The 19,416-nt window shown below is 35.5% G+C and overlaps 1 protein-coding gene across 2 annotated transcripts in view; it reads left to right on the forward strand.

Moving 5' to 3' along the window:
* LOC121409262 (phosphorylase b kinase regulatory subunit alpha, liver isoform-like) overlaps window positions 1-19,416 on the forward strand; it is a 57,100-nt gene that overhangs the window by 14,400 nt on the left and 23,284 nt on the right. Inside the window, exons 11-20 of one of the 2 annotated variants that reach the window (XM_041601144.1) lie at window positions 126-235; window positions 776-920; window positions 2,751-2,906; window positions 4,127-4,477; window positions 8,988-9,242; window positions 14,685-14,836; window positions 15,749-15,858; window positions 17,012-17,090; window positions 17,928-18,164; window positions 18,751-18,880. In XM_041601144.1, coding sequence (XP_041457078.1) covers window positions 126-235; window positions 776-920; window positions 2,751-2,906; window positions 4,127-4,477; window positions 8,988-9,242; window positions 14,685-14,836; window positions 15,749-15,858; window positions 17,012-17,090; window positions 17,928-18,164; window positions 18,751-18,880 — 1,725 coding nt within the window. The remainder of the gene's footprint in view (window positions 1-125; window positions 236-775; window positions 921-2,750; window positions 2,907-4,126; window positions 4,478-8,987; window positions 9,243-14,684; window positions 14,837-15,748; window positions 15,859-17,011; window positions 17,091-17,927; window positions 18,165-18,750; window positions 18,881-19,416) is intronic. The other variant, XM_041601153.1, reaches the window with a different exon arrangement.

Below are 19,416 nucleotides of genomic sequence, written 5' to 3' on the forward strand. Positions count from 1 at the left end.
CATCTCAACCTCTTCCGCCAACTCCTCCTCCGTGGTACATCTGTACATCATTTACTTTGTCATCCAGATATTAGTAATCTACCCTGTAATGATTTATAAACCTGTTTAACTTACTTCATATGCAGGTCACAATGACAAGCTTGGCTTATCTGGGAATGTGAAGAAAGAAGTGGGCATTCTCAGTACCAGTAAACTCTACTCGATCCATGAAAAGATCATAGCATTTCTACCACAGGTATAGTATTCATTCAATTTCCATTTCAATTCCAAATTCAGTTTCAATTCCAGATTAAATTCCATATCCTATTAATTTTCAATTCAATTTCAATATATTATTATTTATCTAACGCCTCTTTTACCTTCCAAACGACTTTTGGTGTTACTAATACCCTGGCTTGAGTTCAGCTGCCTTTTACAGTGCACAAGGATTTGAAGATTGTAATTCTCAGTTACTATTTGTATATTTTAATCAACAAAACTTTGCCCTAAATTCCATATTTCCTTTTTATCCATGTATAATGAATACCAAGAATGCATTAAAAAAATCCTGGAAGTTGATGGCTAGCCTGAATTCAGTAATTATAATGCTATTATGAGACGGCAAAGACATGTGCATGTAGTCAGTAAAGAGAATAATAAACCAATATTGCTTTCCTCAATGGTTGCATTTGCTGGAAAATACACAACAGTTAAGAAAATGATTTCTTTCTGCATATAGGATGTTAATGTTTTAATTAGGTACCATTTTATTTTTCCCCCTCTTAATGTGATATAGTTCATGGATCATCATCAGTTCTACCTCGCCCTTGACAATGACCTTCTAGCTAGTATCTGTATGAATGACATGTCATATCTTAGATATAACTGGAGAGAGCTTGGTAGACCAACCATGTGTATTGAGGTCAGACACAGCATGATGGGTAGGTCACAAGGATTCCATAATATTCGCTCATATGATTGATAATTACTTGGTCTACCAGCAAATGGTGGATGTCTTTGCTTTGTACCAGTTGGTCCACTATCAATTCGGTGTAAGTGCTGTTGGGCAATTCCATAAAATGATCAACCTTTTTGAACATCTGACCCCCATTTTTGTCTCACCTGCGAAGCAAAGTGAGACTATAGGCGCCGCTTTTCCGACGGCGGCGTCGATGGCGGCGGCAGCGGAGTCGGCGTCAACATCAAATCTTAACCTGAGGTTAAGTTTTTGAAATGACGTCATAACTTAGAAAGTATATGGACCTAGTTAATAAAACTTGGCCATAAGGTCAATCAAGTATTACTGAACATCCTATTAGAGTTTATGTCACATGACCAAGGTCAAAGGTCATTTAGGGTCAATGAACTTAGACCATGTTGGAGGAATCAACATCGAAATCTTAACCTGAGGTTAAGTTTTTGAAATGTCATCATAACTTAGAAAATATATGGACCTAGTTCATGAAACTTGGACATTAGGTTAATCAAGTATCACTGAACATCCTACATGAGTTTCACGTCACATGACCAAGGTCAAAGGTCATTTAGGGTCAATGAACTTTGGCCGAATTGGGGATATCTGTTGAATTCCCATCATAACTTTGATAGTTTATGGATCTGATTCATGAAACTTGGACACAATAGTAATCAAGCATCACTGAAAATTTTGTGCAAGTTTCAGGTCTCATGATTAAGGTCAAAGGTCATTTAGGGTCAATGAACTTTTGCCGAATCGGGGGTATCTGTTGAATTACCATCATAACTTTGAAAGTTTATTGGTCTAGTTCATTAAACTTGGACATTAGAGTAATCAAGTATCACTGAACATCCTGTGCACGTTTCAGGTCACATGACCAAGGTCAAAGGTCAATGAACTTTGGCCGAATTGGGTGTATCTGTTGAATTACCATCATAACTTTGAAAGTTTATGGATCTGATTCATGAAACTTGTACATAAGAGTAATCAAGTATCACTGAACATCCTGTTCGAGTTTCAGGTCACATGATCAAGGTCAAAGGTCATGTAAGGTCAATGAACTTTGGCCATGTTGGGGTTTTTTGTTGAATAACCATCATATCTCTGTGAGTTTATTGGTCTAGTTCATAAAAAGTGGACATAAGAGTAACCATGTATCACTGAACATCTTGTGCGAGTTAGAGTAGTATTCAAAGTCAGCACTGCTGCTATATTGAACCGCGTGATGCAGGTGAGACGGCCAGAGGCATTCCACTTGTTCTCAAGTACAGACTATAAAAAGAACCAGAAATCAGGGACGGAAAATTTCATGAAGGTCCCACATATAGGGGGTCGGATGTACATATTTTATGGAATTGCCCTGTTTGGTCTACAGTACACTTGGTCTGAAATCACTTAGAGTTATTGTCATTTAGTCTAATGATCAGGTGGTCTTATTTCAATTTTGTCAGCCAATTATTTTTAATTTGTCAAATGAAAATTGGTTTTAATAGTAGTTCATCCAATATAGATTACCGTTAATTTTTTACTTATGTTACATCTTAAATTTTGTCAAAGTATTGCAATGAATAGTAAATAAACAATTGTTGCCAATGTGAGGATCAAACAAGATTAAAGTTTAACATTATGAAAGCAGGTTGCCTAAATAGGTTAATCATTCTTCCATCTTTCTTTTCTTGATCATGAGGTCAAAGGTCAATGTGACAGAGGTCACCATATACCTGAAAATAACAATCTAACAGTTAACCTTTTTTTCTTTTATTAATCCTGCTTTCTTCATTTTTCATCTTTGCAGAAGATGATGACATTCAGAGGGCCATGCTCAATATCTTTCACAAGTTTCATTCAGGATATGTGAATGGTGTTCAGGTTCAGATGAGGAATATATCAGACATCATCAACACGTCATGTATTGAGAAGCTTAGCTATCTAGAAGGATTCTCTATGTCAGGTAATATCAACTTGTTACTCAACCAGGGGGTGTTTCACAAATAATTTAAGTATGACTTAAGTTGCACTTAAATGCCGACGCATGCATCATATGCAACGTGCGATCCTATTGATAGATACGCAGTAGTGCACGTCCTTATTGCACAATCTGACCAATGGGGTTAAGCCTTTCATACGGTACCCAACTCGGCATTTAAGTGTGACACTGAGTCATACTTAAATCTTTGTGAAACACCCCCCTGATTATCAGGAGACTCTGACCTAGGACCTGTCTTGCAAAGAGTTGTAATTAATTCACTTAAAAACTCACACTGTTTCTGTTTTCTGTTTTTGCTAACTGTCATAGGAACTCGGCAGGACAATGTTTTGGTGGTAAACACCACGCTGATATATAACCAATTAACCTGGAAACATCATCTAGATTAACTAAGGTTGATCTCAAATTATGTAGCTAAGGAATAGGAATTTAGGTAAACCTTCATTTGAGTTTGAATGCAATCTGTTGCAACTCATTGTGAGAGGGGGTATTGATCTGAAAGGGGTTTAGTAGTTATTTTACCATTGGAATAGAACAGACTGAAAGTGATCTCTTTTAATGAAAATGCTTTCCTTTTGTCATGTTTGATTGGTAATTCTGTGGTTGCTCTCTGTTTCACTGTATAATAAAAATGATAGTGGATTTGTGTATGTCTGCCAATGTGACTCTCCTATGGCTCCATAAGATATACGATTGTGTGGAAAGTTAAGGTAAGGTTGAGGGTAAGGCATTATTGCTGGTCCTGTGGAGACCTTACTTGTCTTTGTTTCCTATTGCATCTTTCAATCAGGATAAATATGTATTTCACTCTTTTCACCCATTTTATGAAATTTGTTATTACTGACTAAATTGTTGACTGGCAATTTCAGTAAAATCCTTGGTTTTAATCAGCTGAGAAAAATGAATATCTGACTGCTACTATGGTAACCATTACAGAATGAAAACTTGTTGATGCAGATGATCTTGACATTGCACTCAGGGGAGCTTCTTGTCGAATGGATATTTTATCTGACGGTTTTGATTTATCCAACAGTTACTTTAGAAAACTGAAAGCCAATCAAATAAAGGAAAGTTGTCGAGCTAACAACTTGTTTGATAAAAATGACAAAATGCGCTCCTGGTATATATCATTTGTGTCAGACATCTTTAAGATTCTAGTATGATTGTCTATCACTTCTCTTCAGGTTCTGAACTAGCCCAGTTCTTGGAGCCATCAAGCTACTCTTCTGTCCCCGAGCCAAGCTTACGAGGCATCAAACAGCTATCAACGGACTCCACCACTTACCACCACCATCAACACCGCAACCAGCTACAACATCTTCATAACTTGCAACAAGAACAATTCCAACTGTCCTCTGATGATGAAGAAGGTGGGATCCATCTTGTGACGTCTACACCGGTAGAGATGCGTAGATCACCGTCGGGTACGATGCTTGAGAAGGGAACAGGAGATCATCGAAGATCGTCCTTGAATGTCCATGGAATCATCCAAAGAACTAGATCTATCTATATTGAAGAAAGTTCAGCGAATCCAGGTCAGTGCAAAAAGCTGTGTTGTGCATGCTAAAGTCAAAGTGGAAATGAGGTCTATACAAGACCAATATGAAAATGTATGATTTAAAAGCACCAGTTCACAAATTAATTTGTTTCTCTCACATTTTCCACAGTATTTGCCCAAATTTAATAATGGCAAATGATTTGTATAACAGTTTTAAAATAATAACAGGTGATTGCACTCTTGTATCGTTTGGCTTGTAATATTAAAAAAATGGCTGTATTAAAAAAAAAAATTATTATTTCAAATGCATTGTTCATTCTTGACTATTTTCTCTACTTTTCATTTTTTTTTTTTTGGGGGGGGGGAATAAAACTCATTTTCCATAATAGTTGGGTAAATGTTTACATGCTGTACTAGACAATAGGAACATAGTTTAGAAAATTACCTATATTCCTGTCAAAGCTATGAATAATAAAAAATTAAATGCATGTATGTAACTGCTTGTTTGTTCGGTCCAAGTGTTTATAAACTGTCTATGTTGTGCTTCCTATTAATATCAGTATGGGCTTGGTCTAAATGTTATCATTATTTTGTGGGCTGTCTTTATATAGTGTAAAATAACTCTTCCAAGTTCTGAAAATAAGTGTCATATATCTTGTAAATGTAGAATGTATAGATTTTTTCCTTTTCTGCATGTTTTTAGGCATCATATCTCCTATTGGTTCTCATGGTAAGACCTCTTTTCATAGCAAAAATCAGAAGCAAACATCAAATCAAGCAATCATGATTTTTGTGCAATCACCCTTTTCACCCCTGCCTTCTAGCTAGTGAACAGACCATGGCCAAAATATCACTGCAATATGAATATTCATGATCTACAATATGAATATTCATAATTATGTTCTATTTAAAAATGTCATTCATAGAGTAGGGGAAGGCAGGTTAAGTTGTGGCACTTTTTGCATTTTACATGTTAGAATTGATATGACTAGTACTATTGTAGAAATAAGTACATTGCCTTTAAATTTGATTCTTGGGAAATGTTTTTCACCTACATATAACTTTCTACCCCCACACTGAAAGTCATCGTGACCTTGAAAAAACCGATGTCAAATGGCTCAACTTGCCCCATATATGGGGTAAGTTGTGCTACCGTCTGGGGTAAGTTGAGCCTCAAAAACTACGTACAAAATGTATGGGGAGAGAACCAGCATGTCAATTTTTTGTTTAAAGTCTTTTCACTTGCTAATTCTCTATGAATACTAACATCCTTTAAAAGGAAAAGAGCAGTCATGTAAATTTGCTCCTTTCAGCCTGCATTTCAATTGATTTTTATGGTTTGTTTGTTTTTTAAGATACATTACCATAAGAATTACCATGGCTCAACTTGCCCCATGCTGTTTGGCTCAACTTACCCCAGCCTGAACTTAGTGCGATAATTTTGTATCCACACATTTATTATGCATCCATCATATAAAAGACTATGACAAGAATGAAGATCCATACCTGGACTAATAATGTTGTTATCATGTTTTTATTATATTTAGAGACGTGTGTGTTTATAAAGCACTTATCTATTTCACACTCTTTTTTACTTTTTTGGCTGAAATTCATATTTTTCCCTCTAAAAAACTACTTTTTGTTTCAAAGTTGAAAACAATGTGGTGGGTTTAGGGGTTATGCTATGGGTCATCAATACATGACACCACCTCAATCTCTGACTCATTCATTATTGACCTGGGGCTGGTGGCTCAACTTGCCCCTATGCTCAACTTACCCCGCCTTCCCCTACAGAGAAAACAGTATCAAAAAGAGGAATTATGCCCAAGTTAATTTCTCTTCAATACCCTACTACATTTTGTCTCTGAATAATCAGCAAATAGCTGACAACAAACTGATTTTTGCAATATTCATTTGATGTACTTAGGAACATGCTCTAAAAGAACCAAGTATGTTTTAATCTATTCTTATATGTACTTCTGAATACTTTGTTTCATGATAAAGGTCTTCTAGATGCAAACTGTGTCCCATCTTTAAAAGAGTTGTGATTGATCCAATCATCTTAACTATATCAATCTACCAATAACATTATTTTTAAGAAATGTGCATAAATATCCTTTTGAAACACAGAGGAGCACCATGGTTGATTAATACAATGATTATATAAATAGTGTACAATCTATTGTACAATATACTGGATTATATGTACGACAAATATAAAATTAGCCTGAGTGCAGGTCTATTATCCCTCATGCAAGGCTATTTCACCTCGGCCTTCGGCAATAGTGAAATAGACCTGCACAAGGGATAATTTTAGATTTGGAGTTTATATACTAGTAGTCCAGTAATATTGTATGATCGAACGTTCACTATTTATTACAGTAAATTTTACAACGCCTACTTAGCTTGTTGTACATGAACAAAGGGGAGGCTGAACGTCAAACATTCGTACCGTTGCACACATACCATCCAAATGTACCATCCATAATGTAAAGTTGCACAAGTCGCACAAGTCAGAAAGAAAAGTTGACATCACTATAAAAATTAAGATTCATGCGCTTTAGTAAATGCAGACTCGCAGGACTGACCGGCTAAATGCGCATTGCTTTTAATCGATATTCTTCCCAGTCATTTAACACAGGTTTTACCCTCCAAAAATAGAAAGTTATATTGTACATATATGTACAATGTAACTCTTTGAAGGGAGGTCATGTGGTACCAATCCAGCCAATCCCAGCTCGTATTTTACTACTATTTACTATATGGATACACACCATATTCAGCAATAGGAACTGATGATGATAATAATATACATGTTTGGGTCCCTGGCCTTCCATACTTGTGACTGATCTAATCAATCTTGGCTCTGTAACACATAGGTTTGCGATGAATTGAAAATATGAAAGAACTGCACTGATTGGTTCCTGGTCAGTATTTTAAACCATATGCACATGTAATGATGATCTTGACTGGTCATTGGTATTTTTTTTAATTTTTCATGTTTAGATTGTACTTCGGGCCTGATGTTGCCATGATAACATGATGAAAAGTGGACAAAATTTTATGACTGCCACATAATAAACCATAATTAAATAATGTGACAATAGTAATTAGATGGAATGGGCAGTCAACCCAAACCAAATATAACCAGGGGCAGAAGCCTCTTGCTCCTTGGACTAAAACAGAGTTCCCCCCTTCACAGCCCTAACAGATGCAGGCTAGGGTTGTCATCCCCAAAGGGAGCCTGGTCAGCTAGGAGCTAAGCTAGACAAGCTAGTAACCTTGACTTCTAACCTCCCCTAATTTGTGATTGATTGTAAACCTCTGTGTTATAGAGCCCAGAACTCTGTGTATGACAGGCCCCATATCATACAATACATTGTATCTGCAAGTGTACATTATGTTTTAGTACATGTACATGTAGGTGGATTTAAGATTATTGTAGGGTTCAGTTTCTCTGATAATTTCTTGTCTTATTTCTATCCTATTCTACTAAATGAGTGGATTATAGTGTTGTATATTGACATTTTAGGTAAATTTATTCTGGACTGCAGAAGGGTTCCTTCGTTTGATTCTCTTTATACAGATTTAAAGACATGTTTTCTGCACTGCATAGTACAATCAATCTCAGAACACTGAAAATCTCTAGAGAGTTTCATGTGATTTGTGATGATTTCTAGAACAATCTTTTTTCAAGAACACCCAAAATATAACTTCTCTTATTTTTCTGGTTAGTGCAGGAAGCAATAGAATTAAATCTTCCAAGCCGGTGAATCATTCCTTGCATGTGAAGTAAAACTGTTTAGTGCAACCAGTGGATCAGGAATGCTATCCTTAAAGTGCCAAGTTTAATACTCATTGGTGAATACTAGGTTTTGGCCAATATCAATTAACCCTTTGAATACTGAATTAAGTAATTCCCATAGACTTTGTACAGGAATTACTCAGTTCCAGTCAGCAACTGGTTAAGTTTCATCTAAAGATCCTACATCAGTGATCATGTTGAATGTCTGGTGGAACTCGAAGCATTACAAGCAAATGCCCCTTTTTTATTTCCTGTTTATTGTTCAAAAGAATGTTTTCTGAAGTACTGGACAAATCTTTTTCTGTTGAACTTTTTTTCCAAGAAAGGCTATTCCACAATATAGTCAACCATTTTGTATATTTGACCCCCATATTTATCCACTCATAATTCCATGCACTGCCCAAGTCATCATGAATTGAGAGCATTAAAATCTTTCAGATGAATTGTAGAAGGGAAATGTTCCAAATATAGAGGGTCAAACATACTTATTTCATGGAATTGCCAAAAGAATATTTTGTACTTATTTATGTAACTTAATAAGACTCACCATATACTTCCCAATTCCTTAACTTATCAATATTTTACCAATCTAGACCGATCGCTAACTATGGACTGAAATTTTTGTAATACCTGTTGATATTGTATGAAAAAATAACACAATGTGTATTTATGAATGTAAGTGGAAAGTAGCATTAGTTGAAGCTTTGTTTTGTTATTCAACACTCTATGTGCTTATTACTAGATACACGGCCGCTCATGCACCTATTGAATCGCAAAGCCTCCATTAGTTTTAACATGCCCTCCATACGACATGTGGAGTCCCCTATGCATACGCACATCAGGGAACAGCCAGTGCAGCAAGGGGATCATCATCATCCTCATCACCACCATCATCATCACCATCAAGCTACTCCTCTTCCTCCTCATCGTAAGCTTACACGTGAAGGCAGTTTGGAGTCTTACAAGACACCATACACTCCGTCCTTGTTACATCAAGGTAACGTGATAGAAGAGGATGAGGATGTCTTTAGTTCATCCCCGACCCTTGTACTAGACCATGCTGGCAATCGCTCTCCTCCAATCACTTCTATCAGCTCTAACAGTAGCAGCTGCAGCAGTTGCAGCAGCGGTAGGAATCGCTAAACAAATCAATTCATTTCTTTACCAAATTTCATCTGTCTGCAGTGCAGTACTAATTGCCTTAATTCATTTGATATAAGTTTGATATCAGTTGCATCTTGGACGTTTTTTATGTTATGTTCATCTTCTTTTGTTTAAATCAAAGGGATGGTTTTGATTTGATTCATTCCTTATTCTACCCTTCATGGATATATCTATCCCATGGATTTTGATTTCTTGGGTTTAATTTTTTTCCCCAACATGGAAAGAACATTCCATCCATTCAAAGTTCAATTAGTGGTCAGGGAATACAGATTTCTCTCTTTTCTTTGGGTTTTAGATATTGACCTTATTCCAGTAGCAATTTAACATCTCTTTGGTTTATACTGTTATTATCATAGGCTAGGGTACTGCTACACAAGTGCCCTTCAGAAAAGCATGTCATGAAACAAAATCAATGACTTTGTTATAAGCTACTGAAATCCTTGCATCTGATTGGCTTACAGTAAACTTGTCAATGAAAATCTCTGACATGTTTCTCCATGAAACAATCCCTAGAAAAGCCTCATTTAAAATCCTGATGCAGGAATCTAATATACAATTCCAACTTCTTTTTAATATGCTAATCTGTTAGGTTGCTGAAGTCAATCCACGTAGGCATAATTTTCAATACTGGTAGTTAACGAACTGCTTAGTGAATAAGCATGAGTGTGAATGTTTTTGATAATAATTATGATAATGACAACAGTAGTACTTATATGTCGCATATTTTTAGTCTTATGCATCTAACAAATGAAAAAAAAAGTTGTAACAAATTGAATCTAATTATCAACTTAAATCAATAGGGAGGGGAATTTATAACTGGAAAATAGATTTTATTCCTTTGATCATAACAAAAATACTGTTTTCAGTAAGTACAATTAATATTCAATTTCTCATGAACACGATTGTTCAACCTTGCCTGAGTTTTCTATTAATCTTTAAGGTGTCCTTAACAGTTACTAATGACTACAGCGTTTCAAATTAATCATGGACGCTTTGCAGTTCACAGCATTATGTAATAGCATGAAGCCAGATTTTACATATTGGTGGCCACTTTTCAATTTTTATAGATCAAAAGAACGTTTGATTCTTAGCTAGCCAAAGTCTCAGGTTGACAAACTGTACAAATTCAAATCAATTGATATATATTTGGCTTGGCTTGTTTAAAGTTTAGTAATATGTATTCATTAAAAAATATATATTTGTATTTTCTTGTTTTTGCTTTTTATTATGTTTAATCATGCCCTTCTAATTGTATCTTCAATTTTTATTTGATTTTCCATTGGATTTTTGTCAAGGTAATCTTTAGGTTTTATCTTGTGCAGTTAATTCATATTATTTGTAAAAGCAAGTAGATAAATGGATGTCTACAACATCGCCATAGAGATTGGAGACTATTAAAGGCAGTTATTCTTCTTTATGTTTGTTTGCAGATGATTGTACTGTGGCTTTCCCCTTGTCTGTCTCACTCGTCCCCCCCACCCTCCCCCTCCCCACCTCTTTTCTACCCAGGGAGCATGAGAGGTAAATCTGACATGGCAAGATAAATAAACTAAGTGGATTTGATAACTCTGTATGGGTGTGCAAAGCACCCCTCCTGACTACTTGAAAGATCAGAGTTTACATGTAGATGGATGCCTGACATAGCGTCAACTCTTAAATGTTAACACTTGTTCCGAATCATGTCATGTATGTACTCAAATGAAAGAGAATTCAATTTTACTCACAAATCTGGACACCGATATTGTCATTGATCAGAAGTGGGTTTTGTTCTGTGTATGCCCTCGTTCTACCCCCCCCCCCTTTACTCTGTATGCCCCTCCATCCCTCCCCCCTATGTGTTCACCAATTAGATGATATACCGGGTTTACTGTTTTAGGCTTTGTTTGTGCAGAAGTGTGAGTTTGTCAGTACCATACCAGCCATTGGTTGTGTGCACAGTTTTGTAGCTGCTTTCTCTCTCTCTCTCTCTGAAAAGGTTCCTTGTTGAAGAGCTGTTGAATACTTATGGTTCAACTTTTGTAAAAATCCTCAAAATTTTAGACTTCCCAAGGATGACAAAGTTATTTTGAGCTTGGCAACATTCTAAGGCTACTGCACTGTTTTTCTCCAAGATCACAGTCTCTCAAATCCTGTCTTGATCTTGGCCCTAGATTTTGCACTGCAGTGTTTGATATACAGCGTAGATTCTAAAGTTATAGCTTATCATTTAATATCTTTCTTTAGTAGGAAGTCGCTGTCCTGATAATTGAAGGTTCATGTTTTCTACTTAAATGTCTTACTTTATTTTTTGCAGGCAATGTATATTCATGAATTAATATTTATGGATATAATAATAATAATAATACGCTTTTATATAGCGCTAAAAGCCTGTGTATAGCTTTGGTAAAGGGTCAATAATGTGATTGATAATTGAATATCATCTAATATGACAGTCTTACTGAAGCGTAGAGACCATTAGATATTTTTCCAACTGCACTTCTCTGAGAAAATTTCAAATATTCAAATCTTGGATATATAGCACCCTCTCTCGGTGATGCTTGTTTTAAATTTTAAAAATGGGCATTCAAGCACTTATCTTATAAATTTAGTGATTAGATATCCAAAAGTTACAGACAAAGAACATATCTTGAAAGTTTCAGCCCATTCCATGATTTGGAATAGGATTTAATTGAAAGACAAAAACACACAGATATTTTAATTTGATCGGGTGACCCGATCAAGTTAAATTTCCATGTAAAATCACAAAATTTATCCTGTAAAACACATTTTCATTTCATATCCTCCACATCATAACTGTTATAGGGCATATCCATTCATATTAGCTAGCAATGAATTGGAATAGTGATAGGTGCATTTTGGTGGATTTACCAAAACTATACACAAGCTTTAATACATCGGAACGACGTGTCTAAGTGCTTTACAGATATATAACTACCCCGGTCATCGGGATATATTTTGCATGTATTCTCAACTCTGGGACTATATCTACATGTTTGTTTATTATTCACATAATACAGCTTGGACAGGCTGCTGCTTCAATCTAAGTTGAATTTGTCTTATTACATTTTTAAGGTCTCCAAGGAGCTAAAAACTAACATGATATGAAATTTGTCATCAAAGTATATCCACATCCATGTGGATTGTCCCTAAAGTGAAGGAAATGATGTTTTCTTTTCAAAATGTGGAATCTGGATGATATATCAGGGGCCTGTTGCAGAAAGAGTTGCAATCAATCGCAACTCTAAAAATCAAGCGCAACTTGATTTTCAACCAATCAACAGTGCTCATTTGGGACTTGCGATTGATTTTTTGACTTGCGTTTAAACACAACTCTTTCTGCAACGGGCCCCTGTACATGTAATCTTAGTGCACAAACCCCGGGTGCACCTAAGTGTATTGTTAACATTGAATTAAATTTCATTGCATCCTTGCAAAATACCTACTTATCAATAATAATTATTGCCATCAGTTGATAAATACTTTCAGGCATGCAGATGTTACCAAAGTTTCCGTAGCCCTGATAATATTAAAAGCACCCTTCTATGCTTTCTGGTATACAAGAATTAATATTTATGCATGTGCTATACCAGGGATACCTCATGTAAGATATTCTGCTCTTTTATAAGCATTTACCCAGTATTAGAATATTCAATGTAACATGTATTGTACATTTACACTTTTTATTCTTCATGATACCTATTGCAATAACTATAGCATAATATGCTTTATATACACATGTAAAAATATCAGGTCCACATGACATGGAACTAATCAAGTGATTTTAATTGATAAGATAAGCATTTGCTGTCTCCATAAAAAAGTGAGAAATTGATTTGACAAATTGTTTGTAAAAACATCAATTGATCTTTACCATTAAATGCATTTATCGGAAATGGTAATCGATCGTATCAAGAATCAATTGTTTAGATTTATGTTATTTGATCCAGGCCCCACATTTTATTTTTTGTTATATATGAATGGCTTCTGTCATAAGAAATTATGTTTAAAATATCTAAAGACTTACAAAGACTGTGAATCAGTTATGCAGATCACACACTTATCATCTGGGCTATTTCTCCTAAAACATGTCATTGATTAATAATTGAAGTAATTAATATAATTTAGAAAAATCACTGGAATTGATTAAGATTGAATAGTGATTTGATTTTTCTTTCACACTAAATTAACAAGTTTGTGAGACCGAGTTGCATTCTTAACAGTTGTTCTGCTTTAAGCTTGCTTGCTTGCAGATTGATATTTCTACAAGCTTGCTTTAATATTTATATTCAAGTATGTGAACCATGATTGTGAAATAAATGCATGTATTTCACTCCTGTATTGAATGTACATGACAAATTGATACTAAGTAACTGTATAGTGTTGTTCCAAATAAGTTTCAATTCTTATCAGATATACAATTTGGTGATGGTCTTGTATTGAGGTGCTATTGGATATGAATTGGCAAGTGTTCTTGGGGTAATTTGATCTACATGTTTTTGTATGTTAACACGGCCTTGACATGTGCTCTGTTTTTGTAAGTTTTGTTTGTTTTTGTTATTTTCATGTGCATGGAGGTACATTTATTTTTTTTTCTTGTTAAAATCCATGTTCATCTTACATGTACATGAATATGAAGTATGATGCTCAGTGTCATTTTTTTTTCATTAGAAAAACAATTACAAAAGGATTCAAATAGTTGATTTTGGTCTGAAATAGAATGATTGATTTTGTTTTCATTACAAGAAATTAAAAAAAAAACTTTACAAATGATTTAAAAAGCTTGATTCAGATCTGAAATATAAAAACACAGAATTCATGTTGACAGAAGAAATCTAAACATCAAGCACTCTGAAGTCGGGTTTAATTTAAACTCTGGTTTTAATTTGTGGTTTAACTATGGAAAGCCAGTTGTTACATAAATCTATAACAGTAGAGGTTCAATGTATCAGCTCATTTGACTCCCAAAACATTAACTGCCTGGGAAGGATAAGTATGACAGTTGTCTTCACCATTAGATAATTAGTGAAGAGCACAGTTAACATGAGAAGCATTCACTGTAAACAAAATTTTGAAACGTTTGGCTTCTTATATCTTTAGCACAGAGCTAGACCATGGTCTAAGTTAAACCTTACTTCAGAATACGGGCCTATATTTTGAAGAATCTGATTGCAGTGATGGAGAAAGGTGTCATTGAAAGTAACCCTGCTACAGAGAATGGTACATTTTTCAGAAAGAAATTTTACATTATGTTTGTAATCATATCTTTATGTTTCAGATGATACTGACTCACATGACACAGTATTGGAACAGTCTGGTAAGGAAATTCCTCTCTCCTCGTCTCCTGGTAAATTTCATCTCCGTCCTGATGCTGATGGGTCGTTTGGTTCTCCTATGAAGAGGACGCCCTCTTGGTTTGAATACAAAGAGGTAGGATTCCCATATGATTGTAGTGTTTCATTAAATCATTATTTTTTTTTTTAAACAACATTTATAATACAACTTGTATTAAAAGTCAGTGTGTGCAGTCACCCATTAAAAATTGTCTCCACGACATTCTGGGGAGTGTTCACTTTCATGAAGCATCTAGTTTGCCCTCAGCCAACCAGACGCAAAGATTTCAGTGGCTTATAACAGTTAAAAGTGTTGAGAGAAAGCATGACCTTGACAGTCATTGGTAAAGGTCTCAGGTAGGATGTGTGCTTCAAGGACATTATTCATTCATTCATCTTCTGCTGCTACTGTGCAGAATATTTGTGAAAGCAATTCTGATGATTGTCTGAAGTTCTTACAATCAATTGAATGCAAATATGGATTTTTTTTAAACCAACGACCCAATTGCCCTTGAAAGGATACACTTTTGATAAATTTTACACAGCACCTCTTCTCAAGTATATGCTTATCATTAGGTTTAAAAAGAGATAGAAGACAATGAAGCATTCTTTTCAGGTAATAGTAGTAATCAGCTTTTATATAGGTTTTCAGTATGATGTCTCTAAGTACTTGCCAGTTGGTAACATGACAGTTGCTCCTCTGCGAATATCTCTGAAGATGTAAGGTAGAAGTTTGATATGTGACATGGTTTTTAGTTCAAAATCATGTGAAGATTAGTATCGAGGTTAAGGGAAGATTTGAAGCTCTGTTTTGTCTTAAGCAGCATTTCTAGTAAGATAAATTGCTGCAGGAGCCAATTTCATTGTACCTACTAGATGTATGTATATTATCACTCCGGTCAGAGGATGCTGGCTCGCACATTCTTCACTTCCTGAGGAGCATTCATGCAAGAGTACTGTAAATGATAATAGTGATAGTGAAATTCTTTCATCTCAATTTTTGTATTAGTTGGAGGAGATATATAAAGGCCAAGAAGCAGCTCAGTTAGTCCAACAGCTCCAGGAGTCAGACTCACTTCATGAACAAGCCGATATCGTTCACTACCTCTATGAGTCAAAGTGAGTAACTGTCTTAGTCAATGTAACTACCCTTATAATCAAACTATCTTAGTCAAATCGAGTATCTGCTGTAGTGAAAGTGAGTAACTACCCTTATAGTCAAAGACTATCTTACATCAATGACATTTTAGACGTAGTCAAAGTGAGGAACTATCTACCTGTCAATCACATTAAACATCTTCGCTCTTTTTTATCTTTTTGAATATCTTTGAGTCTCTTTAATAGAATGGTATCTTCTGCAAAGGAATTCAAGTTTGTTTTGCCAGTGCAGATATTTGAACCAATTACCTTTTTTGTATTGACATTCAGTGGTGTGGAAGCATTATCATGTATTTGTTCCAACTCTCAGTTATGATCCTGAAGAATTTAAGTTTATATCCTCCTCTGTGTCATTAATTCCTTACAGCAAGATATTCATTCAATCCAGGTAAAGTGAATGGGAAGATGATTCAGTGAATGCACAAAGTGATGTGGTTTCCTGAACACAATTTATGTAATAATATAGCGCCATCTATCTAGAAATATTCTATTCCGAGGCGCGTTGTTATTATTATTATTACCCCGGCTTTAGCTCGAGCTGCCTCTCAGCGCTCATGCATTCAAGGAATTAATCCTGCCGGGTACCCATTCACCTCACCTGGGTCGAGTGCAGCACAGTGTGGATAAATTTCTTGCTGAAGGAAATTACGCCATGGCTGGGATTCGAACCCACGGCCCTCTGTTTCAAAGTCAGAAGACTTATCCACTGGGCCACAATGCTCCACATGTATCTTGAAGCCAGTAGGAAAATTTGTTAATATTGCAGAGATGTCAACCTTACCCGATTCCATCGTAAGGCTCCTGAAAAATTGCCTCAACTCCTGCCCTTACAATCACCACCTCCCTCTCAAAAATTTATTATTATTATTTTCTTTTTTAGAATATTTTGTAAAAAAGCACATTTATCATATTTCTACATTTATTTTAAAATAGAGGGAAATGTAAGATTTTTTGAACAAGTCAACTACTGCAAAATAGAGCACTCAGCGCTAAAGATATGCATGGAACACATAATCTGATGTCACTTTCAAACCCTGCTTAATTCTAATTATCAGAAGGTGGCATCTCTGATATTGTGTTGTACTAGAATGGTTGATTATTTCTTTCTTTGCAGGGGTCTTGATTGGGATACTAAGATCAATGGTAAACCAGGAGTTACCGTTAAAACATTGATGGAGGAACTTTATTACAAGGTGATATGACAAATCAATCCCAAGAGATCTCAAAGACTTCTGGGGGGTGTTTCACAAAGATTTAATGTCTTAATAAATCGCACTTACATGCCGACGCATACATGATATGCAATGCGCAACATTATTGATCAATACGCAGTAGTGAGAGTCCATTTGCCATGATCTGACCAATGCGGTGATGTCTTTTATACCGCACGCAACTAGGCTTTTAAGTGCGACTCTAAGTCATACTTAAATCTTTGTGAAACACCCCTCTGGTCCTGATTTTTTAATTTGGAACACTGTTATTTGTCTGATAAAGCTTTGTATGTTGTACAAGGATGCACCCTGATTCTTTTTAAGTTATGGTAACTATGCCTCCAACCACTTTTATGTGGTTGATGGAGACAGGTTAAAGTTCACAATTATGTACCTGAAAATATCTTTTTCTCACGATTACTGAAGGACTGTTCAAGGGATCATTGTCACAACTGGCTTACTTATGCATATGTGAGAATGGTCTGAGCACATTTTGGCTTCACAGGGTCAAAGGTCACAGAGGTCATTATTTGTAGCATTTCTAGGACAGTACTTGAACTTAATGATGATCCTAACCATTGTTTGAAGACATTGAAATTTGTGAGATATTTCCTATTTTTGAGTAAGTGCCATGAGCGCCTAGCTGAGGCAGATACCAGCGCTTTATAAGAACCCGTCATCATCATTTGAAAATGATAGAAGTTGGGTGTGAAGCACACTCTTTGTCTGGCAATGGCAGGAGCATAAATTATGACCGGGTGCTGTCGATAATCCATCTAGGTGCGATAAAGCTCTTTGTTTATCTTCTTGTTTTTCCAGAGTGCCCATCATAAGACATGGTCAGTGGTTCGTCACACAGCTGGTATCCTACGTAAGAGAGTAGAGCACCTTGCTAAGTCTGTAACTGATCTGTTGGTAAGACAGAAGCAGGTGTCTGTAGGATTACCCCCTGAACCCCGGGAGAAGATCATCTATGCACCCTTACCACCGGAGGAATTAGAAACATTCATCTATGGAGCTTGTGGAGAGGATCGTAGCTCAGCCGTTCTCACACAGGTAATATTCTAAGAGGCTTTCCCTGAGTATTACGATCAATTACATATCTTTGGGCCAGCCAAATCAATTGTGTATCTTAGAATGTTTTGAAAATTTACTGATCGATCCTATTTCTTCCCTGTGCTTCATGGCTTGGGATTCACCGTTCAGATAGATATTTCTTTAACTTTCCAGTTCTCATTTGCTGATCATGTTATCTAGAAAATAGTTATTGACCCACAAGGAAAAGTAATCATCTTGTGATCATGAACATTAATGACTTTATTATGAAATGCACAAATTTAATGAATTGTATTTCTGTAGTATTCCTATGTGTTTTGCCACAAACCTACCTATAACATAAATGATACAATGTTACAGGAACTTGTATTGTTTTACAGCAACTAATAGCCACCAAAATGCTGATTTTATTAATAATGATACATTCGTTCTCTTTAATTCTGCTGATACTTTCCGTTTAGTTCATATTTTTCATCATCTTATCCCTCCTTGCTTTTATTTGTTCTTTTTTCTTCTCTTGATAAAACTATCCCTATGGATTATATTTTTATTGAAGAATGTTTCTTATTTTTCTTCTGCTTAACAGGAATTATTAATCTACCTCTCTATGTTCATCTGTACCGAGCCAAACCTCTTCACTGAGATGCTGAGATTGAGGGTGGGGCTTATCATTCAGGTCATGACCTCTGAACTTGCTAGAGCTATGGAATGTGAAGGTAACAAAACTAAGAAAGCAACTTACTCACCAGTTGACTCATGATATCAACCAAAATCATTTTAAAATTTTCATATCATTTTTTTTGGAAAATACTATTTTCTACATCATGCAAGAAATTCATGTGAGAACTTGAGTGGAGAATTGACACATTTTAGTTTTGCTTTTATGTTATTTGCTTTTATTAATTTTCATGAAGTTTTTAATCAAGATTTTAGCTGGCAATGTACTAAATGAAAGAATACTCTTATTTCCACTTAAATACATGGTAACACCACTAATTTCTTACACTGCTCTTATATAGCTGTATACAGTATCTATTATATTGATTGAATGATTTTGGTCTTAACTTTGGTCTGTTAGGAGAGTTGGGATGGGGGTCAAGTTCTTTGCAAAAGTATTTCAAATTTATCTTATGCATGTCTCTTTAATTCACTTGGCATATTGTTCATTCTCCTTTCCTCTTTTAGATAGTCACTTGCTTGTTAACAAAAAACAAATTAACATGGAGAAGGTTAATGGTTTACCATGTGTAAT

The sequence above is a fragment of the Lytechinus variegatus genome, chromosome 1 (genome assembly GCF_018143015.1).
Source record: "Lytechinus variegatus isolate NC3 chromosome 1, Lvar_3.0, whole genome shotgun sequence".
In the NCBI taxonomy this organism is placed as follows: domain Eukaryota; kingdom Metazoa; phylum Echinodermata; class Echinoidea; order Temnopleuroida; family Toxopneustidae; genus Lytechinus; species Lytechinus variegatus.